This window comes from Pituophis catenifer, unplaced genomic scaffold (genome assembly GCF_029215685.1).
Source record: "Pituophis catenifer annectens isolate HBS135680 unplaced genomic scaffold, rPitCat1.0.hap2 SCAF_1, whole genome shotgun sequence".
NCBI classification, from domain to species: Eukaryota; Metazoa; Chordata; class Lepidosauria; order Squamata; family Colubridae; genus Pituophis; species Pituophis catenifer.
The window spans coordinates 178,410,874-178,428,160 of NW_027256881.1; the positions used below are offsets into that span (position 1 = coordinate 178,410,874).

A 17,287-nucleotide genomic window follows, 5' to 3' on the forward strand; every position below is an offset into this window, starting at 1 on the left:
GAAGGCAGCTTGTAGTCTTGTCAAGACAAGAAAAACTGTGCCAATGGTAATTTTTTGACAGCCAGCTGGTTCCCTTCTCTCAGTGGCTGCCACATATGTGCTGTAATGAATGCACACCAGAATGGCTTTGGAAACAAATGGCATACCCCTAAATCATATGCCAATGTATCTGGCTTTATAAAGTTTTTATTTTTCACATCAATAACCATTCCAAATTTCTTCTGACATTTCTGTTATAAAAATAAACAACTTACTAAATGGAATTAAAATATTAATTTAAAATACAGATTAACTGTTCTTAATTTTCACAGATTAGCTATAAAAATCCTATTTTCACAACAATTAAAAGCACATTTCCTTTTTTTAAAACTATTTGCAAAGCATTGACACATTGGGCTTTGTTTTGCAGAATTGTAATCACAGGACGTGTTTCTAGCATTCAGGATACAATCGTTGGTTAAAACTATCATTAAAATTAGACTAGAGTCTATGGCCCTCTGAAATTAATTAGGTAAAGTACTATAGTCATCTCCTAACTTAGGGTTCTTCAATATTCTGCAGGTTGTGGAACCAACTGTGTACCTTGGAATGTAAAGTTGACATATTCACCTCTCTTTTGGACTATCTACTCTCAAGGAAGTTAAGGACCTCAGGGTATATAAATCAAATAAAATGAAATGAAAATGAAATGAAATGAAAAAAAAGTTAAAAATAAAGTTCAGTCTGAAGAGGTGGGTTTTGTTTGTTTGGCTATACCAACAGTGCATTTTGAAAAAGTTTTGTACAATGCATAAAAACAAACCACGATAAGACTCCAGGTTCACATTTAAAATAAGGCTTATAAACCATTCATTGTCAAGAATCTGTTCATCTAAAAAGCAATAATAAGTCAGAAAATAATCTGGATGCCACATTTTGTTCATGTCTGTCTATTCTGGAACTTTCCTCATAATATCAATATGTGTCTAAGGAGTGGAAAAAGAGGAAAATCCCATTTTTCCTTTACATCTTTCTAAATTGGTGGTTTTTAAAGTTTTTTTTTTTATCGTTTTCCTTCTCTAACCTGAGAAGGCCAGTGTTATAAGGGTCTCATGGGTTCATTGGAATTGTTCTAATGGACAGCACACAATATCTTTTTCCTTTTTATTACCATGATAATGCAAATTAGTACTTTCATTTGCGGGCATGTAAAGCAAAGTAGACAGTATTTCATTTCCACAGCTTTACAGAAGCTAAACAAATCAGTTTCTTTCCCCCTTTTTTCCTACTTCCCTCGGGCCATTCTGATAAGTGATGGTAATAGAGAAGTAGCAGTAAAAGAACAAAACAAAAGCTTGAATTATGTATGCCTATCCAAGCATTTCAAAGTTAAACATCTCTCTACAGGTTATACATGCAGCCTTCAGTGTTAGCAAATGTGTGCCTTGCTATAGCTAGGCTCCCTTCCTACTGAGAATTAAGTTATGCTGGTCAGCAGTTCCTCTTAGGCTGGTATAATGTAGTCCTCTTCTCTTTTTCAGGAAGAAATTTACCAGCATGCAGCTTTGGGGGTCTTGGGTACCTTCAAATCATTCAGTGGTGTTCAAAAAGGGCAACATTGTCTACACCACTTCAGGATGGCCAGCCAATCCCCTATTTTAACCACATTTATATATTACAGCAAAAGAAATGATCAGCAAATCTTTTTCAGAACTTTGGAGAACAGACTGGCACAAGATACCGATTCCTCTCCCAGGACATTGTAGTAACAACCCAGAAGATTAGCAAAGAACCTGCAGGGCTCAGTATTCTCTCCGCTCCTCTTCAACATCTACATGAGGCCATTGGGTGAGATCATTCGTCACCATGGACTGAGATATCATCAATATGCTGATGATACTCAGTTGTATATCTCAGCCTGTGGTGAGTTAAGCAATGCTGTGACCTCCTTCTCAGTGTCTGGAGGCTCTTAGGGGCTGGATGGGGAGCAACGGGTTAAAACTGAACCTAGGCAAGACCTAGTGCAATGATGGCTAACCTTTTTTCCTTCGGGTGCCAAAAGTATGCCCGTACACGCTATCGTGCGCACGGATGTGCCCACACACATAATGGAATGCCCCTCCCACATGCCCCACCTCTCTGCACATGCATGCAACCCCCCCGCATGCGCACACGACCCCTGCATGCGCGCACAATTTCCCCCTTTTGGCCTCACATCTCAAAACAGCACTGGGGGTGGAAGCCTTTACCTCCCAAAACGGCTGGGGGCGGAAGCTTCCAAAACAGCTGGGAGGGGGAAAAATAGCCTTTGCCTCCCAAACAGCTGGGGGGGGAAGCTTCCAAAACGGCAGGGAAGGGGAAAAAAAACCTTTGCCTCCCAAAACGGTTGGGAGTGGGGGAGGGAAGCTTCCAAAACAGCTGGGAGGAGGAAAAATAGCCTTTGCCTCCCAAAACGGCTGGGGGGGGGAGGGAAAAAAGCCTCGCCTCCCAAAACATCACTGGGAGGGGAATCTCCAGAGATCTGGGAAGGCATAGGCAGCAGAAAGTGAGGAGAAAGGTAGGTCTCCCCAGGCATGCCGTTTGCAGGGCAGACCTGAAAATTAGCTGGCCGGTGGGAAGCTATTGCGCAGTGCAACTGAGCTAGGCGACAGCTCGCGTGCCCACAGAGAGGGCTCTGCGTGCCACCTGTGGCACACGTGCCATAGGTTCACCATCATGGACCTAGTGGCTCTTGTTTTTGGGTTTTTTGGTCCATGCAGAATTGCCACCTTTGGTCTTAGGATGGCACTGCCCCATACACACCCAGTGTGTAATCTGGGGGTTCTCCTGGACTTGCGACTCCTGCTCTTTGAGCAGGTAGCAGTCATGCCCAGGAGGGTGTGCGGGTGTGCCAGCTATGCCTTTTCCTGGACCAAAAATCCCTACTCGCTTATGCCCTAGTCACTTCCCGTCTTGACTATTGCAATACGCTCTACATGGGGTTGCCCTTGAAAAGCATCTAGAAGCTCCAGTTAGTGCAAAATGCAGTGGCCCACATGGTTTTGTGCAGAATAATAATCCCTTACCCCACTCTGGTGACAAAACACACTCATATCAGCCATTTAATGGGCTCCATCTGGCTCTGGGTTCCCCAGGCCCGCTGGCAGAACCACGTCTTTAGCGCCTTCTGAAAGTGTCAGAGTGGGGGCCAGTCTAATTTCAGGAGGGATGATGTTCCATAGGGAGTGAGCCACCACAGAGAAGGCCCTTCTACTGGTTTCTGCCGGATGTATCTCCTTAGAAGATGGGACTCGCAACATTCCTTGCCTCACCTCTCTAGTGGGTTGGGTGGATGTGACTGGCAAGAGACGATCCCTCAGATAACTTGGCCCCAAGCCACGAAGTGCTTTAAAAGTGACAACCAGCACTTGAATTGCACCCAGACGCAAATCGGCAACCAATGCAGCTCCCGCAGGAGAGGTAACACATGTGTACACTGAGTTTTATTATTATTTTATTATTATTTTTATTTCTTCTATATTGTGTTTTTTATTTCCTGTAAGCCACCTTAAATTGCCATGAGCGAGTAGGCAGTAATATAAAAATTTCCAAATTAAAAAAAAAATAGTAGTGTGAACCATTTTTTTCCCCTTCCACATCCAAGAAATACCCATGGAGAAAAGTTTATTTAGTTGTATTTGTGCATTGCAGATTTCTCTATATATGCATTTAGTGCAGGTAGAAAAATGCTGTCTAGGTTCCCACGGTATTGATTAGATATGTCATCAGACCATCCTAGGATGCTTCCTGCTACGCTATGGTCTAAAATATTCTTGGCAAAGGTTCCATTTTCTACGTTTGTGATCAAGTCCCTGGTAAGATGGACTATCTAGCCATCGCTAAGTGTTACTATTTAGACTCCCTGTCCCTTAAGAAAAGTATTAAAATGGTGGTAAATATCTCCAGAAAGTCTGAACCTCATTGTAGATCTAGAATCCTATTCAATTGCCAGCTTCCGGGGGTCCACCAGCTGCGATTCTTTTTTTAAAAAAAAACTTTTTTATTTCTATTTCTCATAAACACATTTACATGTACAGTCATTTCCATCATTTTTCATTCATCTTTTCTTTTAACTTTCATTTTTCATTTTTACTTTTTGGGGGCTGCTCTTCTTGAAGTTCCTGGCATGCTGAAAGGATGTAAATATCTGATTCCCTCTTTTGTCCTGCAACATATCTGCTATTCTGAAGATCTCCAGAACTGTTTTTGTTGTTCATTTTTATGGTTTTGTTCTTAACAATAGTTATAATTGCTATTCATTTTTATTTCTTTTTTAGCCATAATTATTGTTCAGATAAGAATTCTGCTGCTCTAGTTTAGGTATGTTGCTATCTATTCTTTAATCATGTACACACCCAAAGCATTTAATTTAAATAATCTGTTAAAATGCTCATTCAGATAATTCCATTGTCAACACTAGTCATACACTAGCAATTGAACAGCCTCTGCCTCAATTTAATCCTATTACCTTTGACCAACACTCATAAAGTACCTCTGTACTTTATTTTTCCTTTCAGCATACTTTAAATATCTCACTCTATTCACTGGATTCTTTATTTATCAAGTTTAATTTTGTTGTAAACTATACGTCTCAAGTATCAAATACATTTTATTTACTTATTTTAACTTAAATACGTAATACTTATAATCTATATAATATATAACAATTTATAATACAATTGTATAATACAATTTATAATATAATAATACATTGTACAACAATTTATAATATAATCTATAATAGATGTGTGGTTAAGAAGTATGAAAAACAAACAAACAAATAAATACTGAATGATCCCTTTATCTAATTGGTGTACAAACACTCTGTTCATATTCTATTTTCCTCTTAAAACCTCCCTCCCTTGTGTTATGTTTCCTAACCTATTTCTCCCATAGTTTGTTATATATAAAGTTATTTTCCTTTAAATATTCTAGTATTTCCATATCTCACACCAAAACATTATGAATAACTCATTTTTATCTCTTGCATTTTGCTCCTGAAGTCTTTTTTCTTTTTATTCTTAAGTGGTATATTGAATTATTTGCTTTTCCTTCTATTATACTCTCCAGGTTGCCGATTTTGTTTTTACTTCCTTCTTTATCTTTTGATATTTTTGCGAGTTTCAATAATCAGAGACTTAAAAACATCTGTATAATTCTATCTGTATATAAGGCATATAAGGATAATATCTGCCAATAAAAATATAGTCTTGCAGTGGAAACAGATTATCAAACTGATTTTCAACTAAATCCCAATTTTCTCATTTTCCCCTGTTTAACCAATCCTTCTGAGAGCTTGGCCTAGCACTGTAATGCTCCTGATGTAGACTAGCAGGAGTGGGGATATTCCTCAGCACTTTACTGAAAGTATTATTGTAGGAAATCATATAGAACAGTGATGGCGACCTTTTCGGCATCGAGTGCCCAAACTGGAACGTGCACACACATACACGTGGGAGCGCCGTAAACCCAAAGACCAGGTGGCCGGTGCGCATGCACGTTCCGGCCACCTGGTCTTCAGGTTTACAGCGCTCCGGCATGCGCGAAGACCAACTGGCCGGTGCGCATCGGAAGCCAGAAAAGCAGCTGGTGACAGCACATGTGCCCACACAGAGGGCTCTGTGTGCCACCTCTGGCCCATGTGCCATAGGTTCACCATCACGGATATAATAGGAGCTATTTAACTAAAATATTAAAGTTTATATTAATAAGTAATAAGGCATTTTTATCCAGTACAGCATCTCTTCTCAATTTTAAAAAAAGGAAAAAAAAACCCATAATCTTACTTTATGTCCTTTACACTACAATTTGTAATTTTTTTCTGGTGTTAAAAATACATTAAGCTTGAAGCAAATGCAGGTAGCTCATGCGGAGGTACTTTTAAATTAACAGCAATGGGATGAAAACCTGCTTTTCTAGGTCTTTGATAAACAACCAAATCAATAGCTCAACAACTGATCAGTACACCGCCTAATTAGGGTCCTCAGTTAGTGAAACAGAACAGTCATGAAAAGATGCCATTAGTGTCCCAGCCAATAAAAAAAAAATAATGGATTTTTAAACAGGCAACAGAAAGAACAGGTCGTGGCTCTTTTTGCTATACTTTTTAGCTCTAAATGGAATTACAATTGAACTGCAAGCATATTTTATTTAAAAAAACAGTGTTTAAAATGAGTTAATAAGATGCTCATTAGGCATTTTTCACAAGGCATGTGAAAAAGGTATACTGCATTTCATACCTCTGTTTTCATAAGAGAAGCCATAATACATATAAACACACTGATACAGTTAAGACTGAGAAAATTGTAAAAATATGAATTGAAGATCATAACTCAATCATTAGCAATTGTTTAACAAAAAAAATACATATTCTTCTTTGCAATTTGGGAACAATGTTTGGTTTTTTATGGACAGCATGAAAAATAATCTGATAATACCTGTTAGTGCATTATAGAAAATAAGATTTAAGACAAACTGTACTTATCATTTACATTTTAATGCAGGGGTATAGGGTTTCCTGCTTGAGCAGGGGGTTGGACTAGAAGACCTCTAAGATCCCTTCCAACGCTGTTATTCTATTCTATTCTATTCTATTCTATTCTATTCTATTCTATTCTATTCTATTCTATTCTATTCTATTCTATTCTATTCTATTCTATTCTATTCTATTCCACTCCATTCCATTATGTTCCATTCCTATTCCATTCCATTCATATTTCATTCCATTCAATTCTATTGTCATCTGGGTTTGCTGGTTGAGTGGTAAAAGGAGGGGGAGAAAGATTTATGGGCCTAGTGATGTGTTGGTCAAAAGAATTTTCACAAAGCCCTTCATCACTAACCGAATAAATGTTGGACAATTTAATTTTATATTTCTATGAAATTTCAGGCAAATCTTTATGTCAGGTGATAATTTTGTTCAAGTATTTGGAAGGCAATAGTAAAAGAAATAATGACAAGAAGTCTTAATTGGGATGGTTTAAAAATGGCAGAAACAAAAATGTAACGGTGAACTTAGCAAAGTTTGCTGAAAAGGGTAAAACTTGTATTTTGTGCTGCATTTCTTGGTAATAGTAAGAAAACTGGCAATACATGAGAATATGCCCGTCTTGGACAACCAATGAATCTTCACAAAGGAAGAAGGAACAAATCAACATTAAATTAAAAAAAAATGGTTTCTTTACTCATATCTGAGATGAATCTTTTTCTATTTAGTAGTTCTCAAAAACATAATGGTTTAGCATTATGTATCAACGATCAAGGTTGGTAGATGTCACTGTTAATTACAGCAATCCCAGTTCAATGTTTGATATAATAGATACAAAGGTAGGTGGATAAAAAATGTTTCCCCTACCATTTCAATTTGCCTTTCTGGCCTCCTGAGAACTACCAGTTGTATCATGCCACGAATATTTCCTTCCATAGACATTGAACGCCTCAAAGTTTCCATGGCTTCATGGTTTGATTTTCCAAGCAAAGAGTCACTATTTACTGCAATAAGCTGGTCATTTATTCGTAACCGCCCATCCTGCAAAAAAAACGAAAAAAGAAAAAAAGGAAGAAAGACAGTGCCATCTTTTTAAAACTTTAAAGTATCAGTCAACAATGTGTTAAATGTATTTTTTTTTAAATGAAGTATTAAAGTTTCCATAAAATTCTATATACTCCAAAAACACATATCTCTCCATCACATTAAAACACTCTAGCAGAATTTTCATGATTACTATTGCTATAAGCATATTCTAAAATCTATTCTGCATTCTTCAACACATAAAAATAAAAAGAGGATAGTAAATCCCCAAAGGAACCAATTTCTGAGAACCCAGGATTTCTCAACCTTATGCCCAACTGTGACATCCGGAGTATAACAAAAGTCAGCCCCCAGATAAAATTTATTATATAAATTATATTAAATGTTCACATTGGTTGTCATATTCTTCTTTCCTTACTTTTTGATGCATGACCTTTGAACAATATAACAACACAATACAAAGTTTTCTCTATAAAAATATTATTTCAATCAACCAATCAATTTTTATTACACATACACCAGCAAATGAAAGCATTAAAACATAATAATAGTATAATTTTTAAAAAAATCACTTAAAGCACCTAAATGGAATATTTGTAAGTGTGAATCTTTCTCTGTGTGCATGTGTGTGTGTTTGTGTTTGTGTTTTTGTGTGTGTGTGTGTGTGTGTGTGTGTGTGTGTGTGTGTGTGTGTGTACCTGAATGTAAAAAGGAAAAAAAAATTCAGAGGCATGGCACACTTGTAACAGCCATTAATTATGTGCCAATGACAAGAGCTATTAGCTATTTTTAAAATAATTAGCTTAGTCATCCAAGTCCAAAGTTACAGATTTTATTTTTAATATGCATAGAAGAAAACATGTCACAAAGAGAAGTTTGTTATTATAACCACCCGCAGCACTTTCCCAGTGTATTATTGCTAAGAAACCTAAAAGTAAGATAGAAAAAAAGGTTTAAAAATTAATAATGTTTTTGAAATAAGGTGTGGTCCAAGCTGTTGGAGCAGGGGTTCTTGTGTGAGAAGAAATGTTGAGCACTACTAAAAGTTTCGAGAATGTGGGTAAAATTGGAATATTTAAAAGAACACAAATGCAACAGAAATGGTAATAATTACCTGCTAAAGCAAAGAATTAATTTGTTTCTACTTTGTTCACAATTAATTTGAAAGTCATGATGAGTATGTATCTTTCATGTTTTGGTTATGAATGGAATATATGGCTTAGATAGTCACTACAATTGTTGCACAGAAGGATGTGATGGATAATATCAGAATCCAGTTTTAAAACAATGGGTACTTGTTTTTATATTTTTTAACTTATTTAATTTTCTTTTTATATTTTTTGTGCTTTAAAATTCCTTCTACCCTAACCTCCATTTATGCTGATCTTTGACCATAAAAAGATTGATTTGATCTGAATGGCAAGGAAAATGAGCAGAAATGTAATATTTATTAATGACTCTCTAGCTTGGTTTAATAAAGAATTTAAAGATAGCAGCAGTCTTGTATTTGCTCAAAGCATTTTGTTGCAGCTTGCTGAAAATATCAAAACAATGAATATCTCATTGCTGTAATCAAGATATAGCAAAATACAATTTAAGTTTCCTTCTAATAAATTTAAAAAATCAACAGTGTTCTTCTTATTACAATTCTCCAAACCTTTCTAAAACAAAATAAAAATCTATAGCCAACATCACTAAAAATCAAAGGCCCAAGCATACATGAACAATATGTCCAGGTTTTTCTCTCAGTAGTCTAAGACAGGTGTCCCTAACGCCCAGGCCATGGCCCGTTACTGGGCCTTGAGCCCGTTCAGAACCAGGCCGTGGAACTGATAGGTGAGTGTGCACGTGCACATCCCCACTTGCATGAGCAGTGGACAAATGCGTTTGGGCTTTATTTGTGCAAGCAGCAGGAGTTTGTGCTTGTCGCTCACACAAATGGAGCTGTATGTGCGCACTTGCCCACCACTCACATGGAACCATCCCCTCTCCTCTCCCCACCAATCCACAAAGCCAGAAAAGTTGGGGAACTCTGGTCTAAGACCAGTGATATGCAGAAGCTTTCAAGAAGTAATTCAAAATCAGCTTATAGAGCTTCCCCAGTAGTGCATGTAGCTCACATCATGACTCTTTCAGGCCTGGAGGTTCTGCTACATCAGCCTCCTCATTGAATCCAGTTTACTTCTTTTACATACATTGCCAATGCATAAATTGCCTCTTCTTGAGTTTTCCATGTTAGAAGCCAAAGACGATAGGTGGCTTCAGTAAGCTAGTTATTCCAACTCCTGCTCAGTCTATCAAGGAAGCTATAGGCCAACATCAGATGGAGAAAGAAGAGGAAGATGAAGGAAATAGAAATAGAAATAGGCAGCACCTTAATGCATCCAGAGTCAGCTTCCTTTTCAAACTCACAAGTCTACTGGCATTTATTGGCAATCATTTGGCACCAGTAAGACTTAGTGGCCCTTCATTCTATTATGGCCTTAGGCTTTTTCCTCCATCTTTTTCAGACTATTAAAGCAAAAGTATGCCAAATTATTTTCTTAGCAAATACAATAAAAGCCACCATCCAAGTACAAGTCTGGTCAGAAATAAACTCAATAGAACTTGTTGTGACTTCACTTCTATATATGTATACAAGGCGAAAGCATTACTATATATAAAATCATACTTTTTGAGCGTAATAATTTTTTTTGTAAACATAAACATGTCCTCTTGGAAAATATGCCTTTTTTTTTTTTTTTTTTTTGTCATGGTAGGACAAGATTTTTTTATAGCAATAGCACTTAGATTTATATATCGCTTCACAGTGTTTTACAGCCCTCTCTAAGCAGTCTACAGAGTCAGCATATTGCCCCCAACAATCTGGGTCCTCATTCTACGGAACTCGGAAGGATGGAAGGCTGAGTCAACCTTGAGCCTGTGAGATTCGATCTGCCAAACTGCTGGCAGCTGGTGATCAGCAGACGTAGCCTGCAGTACTGCACTCTAACCACTGCGCCACCGCAGCTCTTATAGAGTATTTGATGGAATCTAACATAAATTATCTGACAACCAGAATTTTAGAGTTGGTGTCGTTATTACACAGAAAAGATATCTAAACAAACTATTTAAACTCTAAATCAATATATTATGTTGTTGGCCATGAATTGGATAAAGGCAATTAAACTGAAGTGCAATCCAGACAAATCTCCCTGGTCAGTCTAAAAATATGCTCAGGGAATGAAATTTGGGGTGAAATCATACTTTCTTTGAAGTCTCACATCTGAAGATTCAATGTACTCCTAGATTTGTTATGTATGTGCGCTACTGGAGATGTCAGAATTAAATACAATGATCTGAGCCTTAATTATGCTCTGTTTGGAACATTCAGTAAAATGTTCTGCCTTTGAAATTTGTTTGGAAACTACAGAATCCTGTAGCCAGATTATTGCTTAGGGCCTCTACAGGTGGTGTAGAGAAGAGATTATTCTGATCTGTTTCCAGGAACAATTCAAAGTACTAGTCATTATGTATAAACACTGACATCACTTAGGACCAGACTGTTTCCAAGACTGTGCTCTCCTTAAAGTGTTTTCCTGGACTTTCAATTCTTTAGAAAATGCCTTTTCAGAATCCTCTCACAGCCAGAAGCATATTTGTTGGGTCATTATGTGTGGCTGTCTCAAGCTTTGAAATTATCTACAAAGAAGACAGGTTAGGAACATCTGCCTTTTGCTTTGTTTGTTTAAATGTTACCTCTTTGTACTGATTTAATTAGAACATTGTTTTTTTAATTATAAATTTAAAAAATCCCACAGTATTCTAGGTTGCCCAGAGTGGGAACTGAGTAAGCACAACAGACATTTGTTTCTGATCGAGAAACCTATCCTGCAATCTTTCCTCCACAAAAAAGATTGCAGGAACTGGCAACACATATAATTGCATAAGACTTTAAACACCATATCCCAATTCTTAATGTCATCATATAAAGGGACAAAGCTTGTGTGTATTTTTTAAAAAGCCCTACCCTGAAATGGTCATAGTGTCATCCATATCCAAGGCACTCATTGCCTTAATAACATAAACATGTGATAAGTAAAAAGATGCCAGCACACAATTTTTCTATCTTTAGTATTCTTTATGTTGCCTTTTAAAATGAACTATGCCATCATTTATTCTTACATTTTTAAGAGAATCTGAAATGTTAATTAAGCCATCAGACAGCATTAACCAAATGTGCATATTAATGTTGGCATGAGGTATGTACCACCAAAATGCTCAGTTCTTATTTGCTGGGCAAAAAGCACTTAACTCATAGAATAAAGAGAAATAACATGAAAAAAGACAAACTAATAGGAATTAATTTTTGAAATTATTTTAGGTTGTAAAAAATTACCTTTATGTGACTACGTATTTAAAATCTAGAGGATTATAGCTCTAGGTCTGAAATACATAGCAGAATAGCAATTGATATATCAATCATTATTTTATTTTTTAAAACTCTTAGAGACATTGCAACTCAAATTATTCACAATGATGACATACATTTGAAGAAACCTAATATGGATTAAAAGGGTCTACAGTTCAAAAGGTCTCACAGATGAGGAAGTAGCATTGAAAAACCATTAGCCTGCTTACAATGAATTTGATTCAATCATGCATTCATTAAGAGTTTTCTATAAGCACTTGTCAGAGTTGCTTACATCTCTCATATGTCTTAGCAGTCCATAAAATGTGTATTTTCAATTCTAATATCCCCGTAAGGCATTCGATATATTCATGTTACATTGCTGCCAAGTCTGTCTCTCTATCTATTTTAATAAACAGACATTGAAGCTGTTATAATAGTAATGTACCAAACCCAGTACCTAAGGAGAAAATGAAAAGTAAGAACAAATGGATTAGAAAATTAAGGAACATTTTATTTTATTTTACTTTATTAATGAGGGAACTAATGATGTCATCTAACAACCATATTAAACTACTAAAACATGTTTTGGAAAGAGATACAGTAGATTGACCCAACCATCATGCATCAAAACATTGCCCCCTTGATATATTACAAACATCTATAAATCTTGGAAACTTATTATATTTCTACTAATCAGTCACATTCAACATTCCACAAGATATTTTCAGATACATTCAAATAAGTTACAATGTTTGCATGTCAACAATGTATTGACAAACACATTGGGACAGTGGAGCTAAATTAGCTTCTGAAATAATGTTAATTATCTTGAACACTTTCGACAGTAACATCTAGAAGTAGTTTATTTCCAATATAGTCACTTCACATTATATATGTATAATGAATTTTTAGCTTGGAATTTTGATTACCTGTTCTTTTCTAAATTCTGCCCCTGAGCCTATTTTTACAGAGCATTTCAGTTCAGCATGAGAGTGGTAACTAAGAAATTAAATACTAATTTTTTTTTTTCAAAGTGGAAAGTTTGAGAGTTAAAGTGCCACTAGGAAGTGACCTAGAAATGACTTGGAGAGATTCTCTCCATCAAAAGTATAGTCCTCAGTACAGTTAGGGACTGCTGAGAATAGGCCTTACCACAGCCAGGTATTTTGTCTCAAAGGCTATTTTCCTTCCTACTGAATTTGCAATACAGTCAGCTACATAGCTGGCAAAATTTATCTGTTGTTCTGAGAAACGGATAGCTTTTGCTTGAATATCAAGGTTAGCTCTTCCTTATCTGTTGGAAAATAATGAAAACGGGGAATTCTTTTTCCACAGAAACAGTTGATAGCTTGCCAAGGGCACCAGATGGTTGGAAATTCTGAAGAGGAGAGCTGTCATGGTAGAGGTTCATCTGCCCATGGTATCTAGCCTGTATTACTAATTCAACATTGCAATTTTCCTTGAGTGGCCTTCACCACTAAAGAATTTGGCATTGGGTGTTATAATAGAAACTTTTATTCCTCCTTTTGTACCTTATATTGGTTTCTTTGGTTTCTTCTTCCATGGATCATTAATGCTTTTAATAATGCTGGAAACAGGTTGAAGGATCCTGGGGTATATGCTTAATAATGTGCAAACTGAAAAATTGAGTCATCTATTGATTTCATCATTTGATGGATTTGTGGCAAAAAGGATTGATTTTCTAACATGTTATCAGTTCTTGCTTGGCCTCCTATTAATTTCTCTGAATTTAAGAGTTGATCAGATGTAATTATTTCTGCCTTCTGATTATCTCCTTTCTCAGAGGGGAGATTTCAACAGTTGTTTGATTGTATCTGTTCCAGCAGTTGTTTGTTTCTATCTGTTACATGAAACCTACAGTCTGTTATCCGTGATGTCAGGAGTTGATAGACAATTGTTTTGCTAGCTTCACTGGAGGGAAGAACAATCAATGCAAATTAGTCTATTATAAGGACATCAAGGCCATAGTCTGGCTCTCTCAACCTTCTTTGTATTAAAGAAGTATGGGAGAGAAAGAGAGTATGGGAGAGATCCTACAGATATGATTCATGTAGATAAGAATTTTTACTGCAAACAAAAATGAAATCAATAGCAATAACAAAAGCACTTAGACTTATATACCACTTCACAGTGCTTTACAGCCCTCTCTAAGCACTTTACAGCATATTGTCCCCAACAATTTGGGTTCTCATTTTACCAACCTCAAAAGGATGGAAGGCTGAGTCAATCTTGAGCTGATGAGAATCAAATTGCTGGCAGTCAGTAGAATTAGCCTGCAGTACTGCATTCTAACCAGAGGTGGGTTTCAGCAAGTTCTGACCTGTTCTGGAGAACCGGTAGCGGAAATTTTGAGTAGTTCAGAGAACCAGTAAATACCACCTCTGACTGGCCCCGACCCCATCTATTCTCTGCCTTCTGAGTCCCAACTGATCAGGAGGAAATGGGGATTTTGCAGTAACCTTCGCCTGGAGTGGGGAGGGAATGGAGATTTTGCAGTATCCTTCCCCTGGAGTGGGGAGGGAATGGAGATTTTACAGTATTCTTCCCCTGCCACGCCCACCAAGGCATGCCACGCCCACCAAGCCACACCCACAAAACCGGTAGTAAAAAAAAATTTGAAACCCACCATTGATTCTAACTACTGCACCACCACAGCTCATAAAACAATTGACTGCTCACATCTAATCTACATCCACTTTCCTTCTTATATCTACTATGGTTTAAATTGATTTGTATTGTCTTCCTCCCCTCCCATTAATTAATAGACTGTTTGATATGCACATGGTGGTTTAGAAGCTAAGACTTCATTGTAGTATGTAACTACTATCATTGGCCTGGGAAAACTGGTTCTCAACTTTACTCTTATTCTTAGGTGAATTAGTTCTTAAGGATGTTGGTTCTGATTCAGAAATGGATCATCAAAATAATGGCAACAATAAGATGGTGCATGTTCCTATTCCCTCCAACATCCCTGGGGGATATTGGTTCCATCCCACAATGGTCAATGGAAGAAGGGACAGCAATGGTTTCCTCTATTTAGTATTAGTTTCTGATGCAACATGAATGTTCAGTAATAAAGGGAAGCCAGGAAATTCTTCTCTATGTGTAGTCATTAGGATGCAACTATGAGATCATATTCTGCTCTATTTATTTCTTAATATTTGGGGTACCCTGTAAGGGAGATTCATTTCTCTGATTACTGACTCCTTGTATTGTCACATATGTATTTCATCATTCTATTTCCTCCTATTTTATTTTGGAACTAGACTGTGTACTGTATTTTATCTTATTTTATTTTATTTTATTGATAAGGTAACAGGAATGTATCAATTCAATAAACTACTAGTACTATTGCTTAACATTAATCCCTCTGGTAAACATACTGTACAACAATAACACAATAAAATACCTAGCAAAATATAAAACAGAAACCCCAATTGTCCAATTAGCAATCATAATACAAAAGCTTTAAAATCTAAAGTTCAATTTTATAGACAGTATTTTATATTGTACTTCTACTTCTATTGATTTCAACAGGAATTACACATTAATACATTTTTGAACTTCAACATGCAATTTTGAAAATTTAGACTATATATCCAGTGGATTAGGCAGCACTACTTTATAAAATTGATAGGCAACCCCAAAAAATGAGCTGTTTTTAATGATATATTGACAGAGTGATCAATTATCACTTATTCAACCCTAAATCCTGCCAGCTTACTGGTTTTGCAGTATGAATGTCTGAGCCATATGTAGTATAACAGAATAACAGAGTTGGAAGGGATCTTGTAGGTCATTTAGTCCAACCTCGAGCCAAAGCAGGAGACCCTACATCATTTCTGACAGATGGCAATCCAGTCTCTTTTTGAAAGCTTTCAGTGATGAAGCTCCCTTAAGGCAAGCTGTTCCATTAGTTGATTGTTCTCACTGTCAGATAATTTCTTCTTATTTCTAGGTTAAATCTCTCCTTGATCGGTTTCCATCCATTATTCCTTGTCTGGCCTTCAGGTGCCTTGGAGAATATCTTGACCCCTTCCTCTCTGTGGTAGCCCCTCAAGTATTGGAACACTGCTATCATGTCTCTCCTGGTCCTTCTCTTCACTAGACTAGTCATGTCCAGTTCCTGTAACAGTGAATCTTCTAGCATACAATTGCTTGAGGTACTCAGTAAACTCAAAGGCCTATCATTAGTGTAAGTCATATTTTCTTTTTGTCTTTTTGAAAATAGGGGTCACATTAGCCTGCCTCTAATCTTTTTAGATTTTGATCAATGGATGAAGAGAACTGTCAGCACACAAACCTTCCACTCAAGATTGGCTTAAATCAATGCTCAAGGGTTTCAACTGCAAGAGAATATTGTATGATTTGGATTTTTTTTTTTTTACAGATATAAAATACAAGGCAATTATATTCCCAATATGTTTAGGAATTGACAAATAATAAAGCTCTTTTTCATTAGTGTCCTGTTTCAGACTGAGCAAATGCACTGGCTCAATCTACAAGTGATTTAGTGATGTTTAGTATTGCAGTTAATTATAAAGAAAGTTTTAAGTGAAGATGTGGCAGAACCTGAGGGTGGAGTCAAAAAAGGTAACAGCCTAGAGTCTCTACATAGTCACAAATGGACTAAGTCCAGTGGTGGGATTCAGCCAGTTCGCATTACTTCGGGAGAACCGGTTGTTAGCTTTCTGAGCGGTTTGGCAAATTGGTTGTTGGAAGAAATCATTAGGGCAGAGAACCTATTGTTAAATTACTTGAATCTCACCACTGACTAAGTCTAATCCTCATGAATCCCATTGATCCTTATCTATCACCAGAGTAGATTCTTATGCATACACGAGTAGTAATAAATCAGTTTAACTGGAATTTCAAGTGTGGTCCTGTTCTTTTGTGCCTAGCAGAAAGGCAGACAAAGAACTTTACAAATGTAGGCAGATTTCAGAAAATAGAAGTAAATGATGTTTTGTTTGATATCTGGATGCAACAGGGGTAGTTTAGAGTTTAGTCCAGATACAACCGTCGGAAACTAATAAAACTTACCATTTTGAACCAACTGAAGCTTCCAACTACTCTTCAAAGGCAGTTCCATTGCAAACACATTACAAACCTCCAGATGGGAGGTGATCAGAGTGTGGGTGACTGTGAGAAAGGGCACATTGGTCCAGAAATGGGCGTAACCCAGTGCATAACTCATAGCTGTGCAAAGCTTTCCTGGCCATGACAGTCACCTGCTCTTCGAGCAGGGGTAGCAAGTCCAGGAGAACTGCTTGATTGATTGACTGCTGACTTCTGAAGCTGATAGCTTACTAGATCAGGCCTTT

The 17,287-nt window shown here is 36.9% G+C and overlaps 1 protein-coding gene across 1 annotated transcript in view; it reads right to left on the reverse strand.

Moving 5' to 3' along the window:
* PARD3B (par-3 family cell polarity regulator beta) overlaps positions 1–17,287 on the reverse strand; it is a 582,830-nt gene that overhangs the window by 326,177 nt on the left and 239,366 nt on the right. The window contains exon 12 of the mRNA XM_070933224.1: positions 7,373–7,546. Coding sequence (XP_070789325.1) covers positions 7,373–7,546 — 174 coding nt within the window. The remainder of the gene's footprint in view (positions 1–7,372; positions 7,547–17,287) is intronic.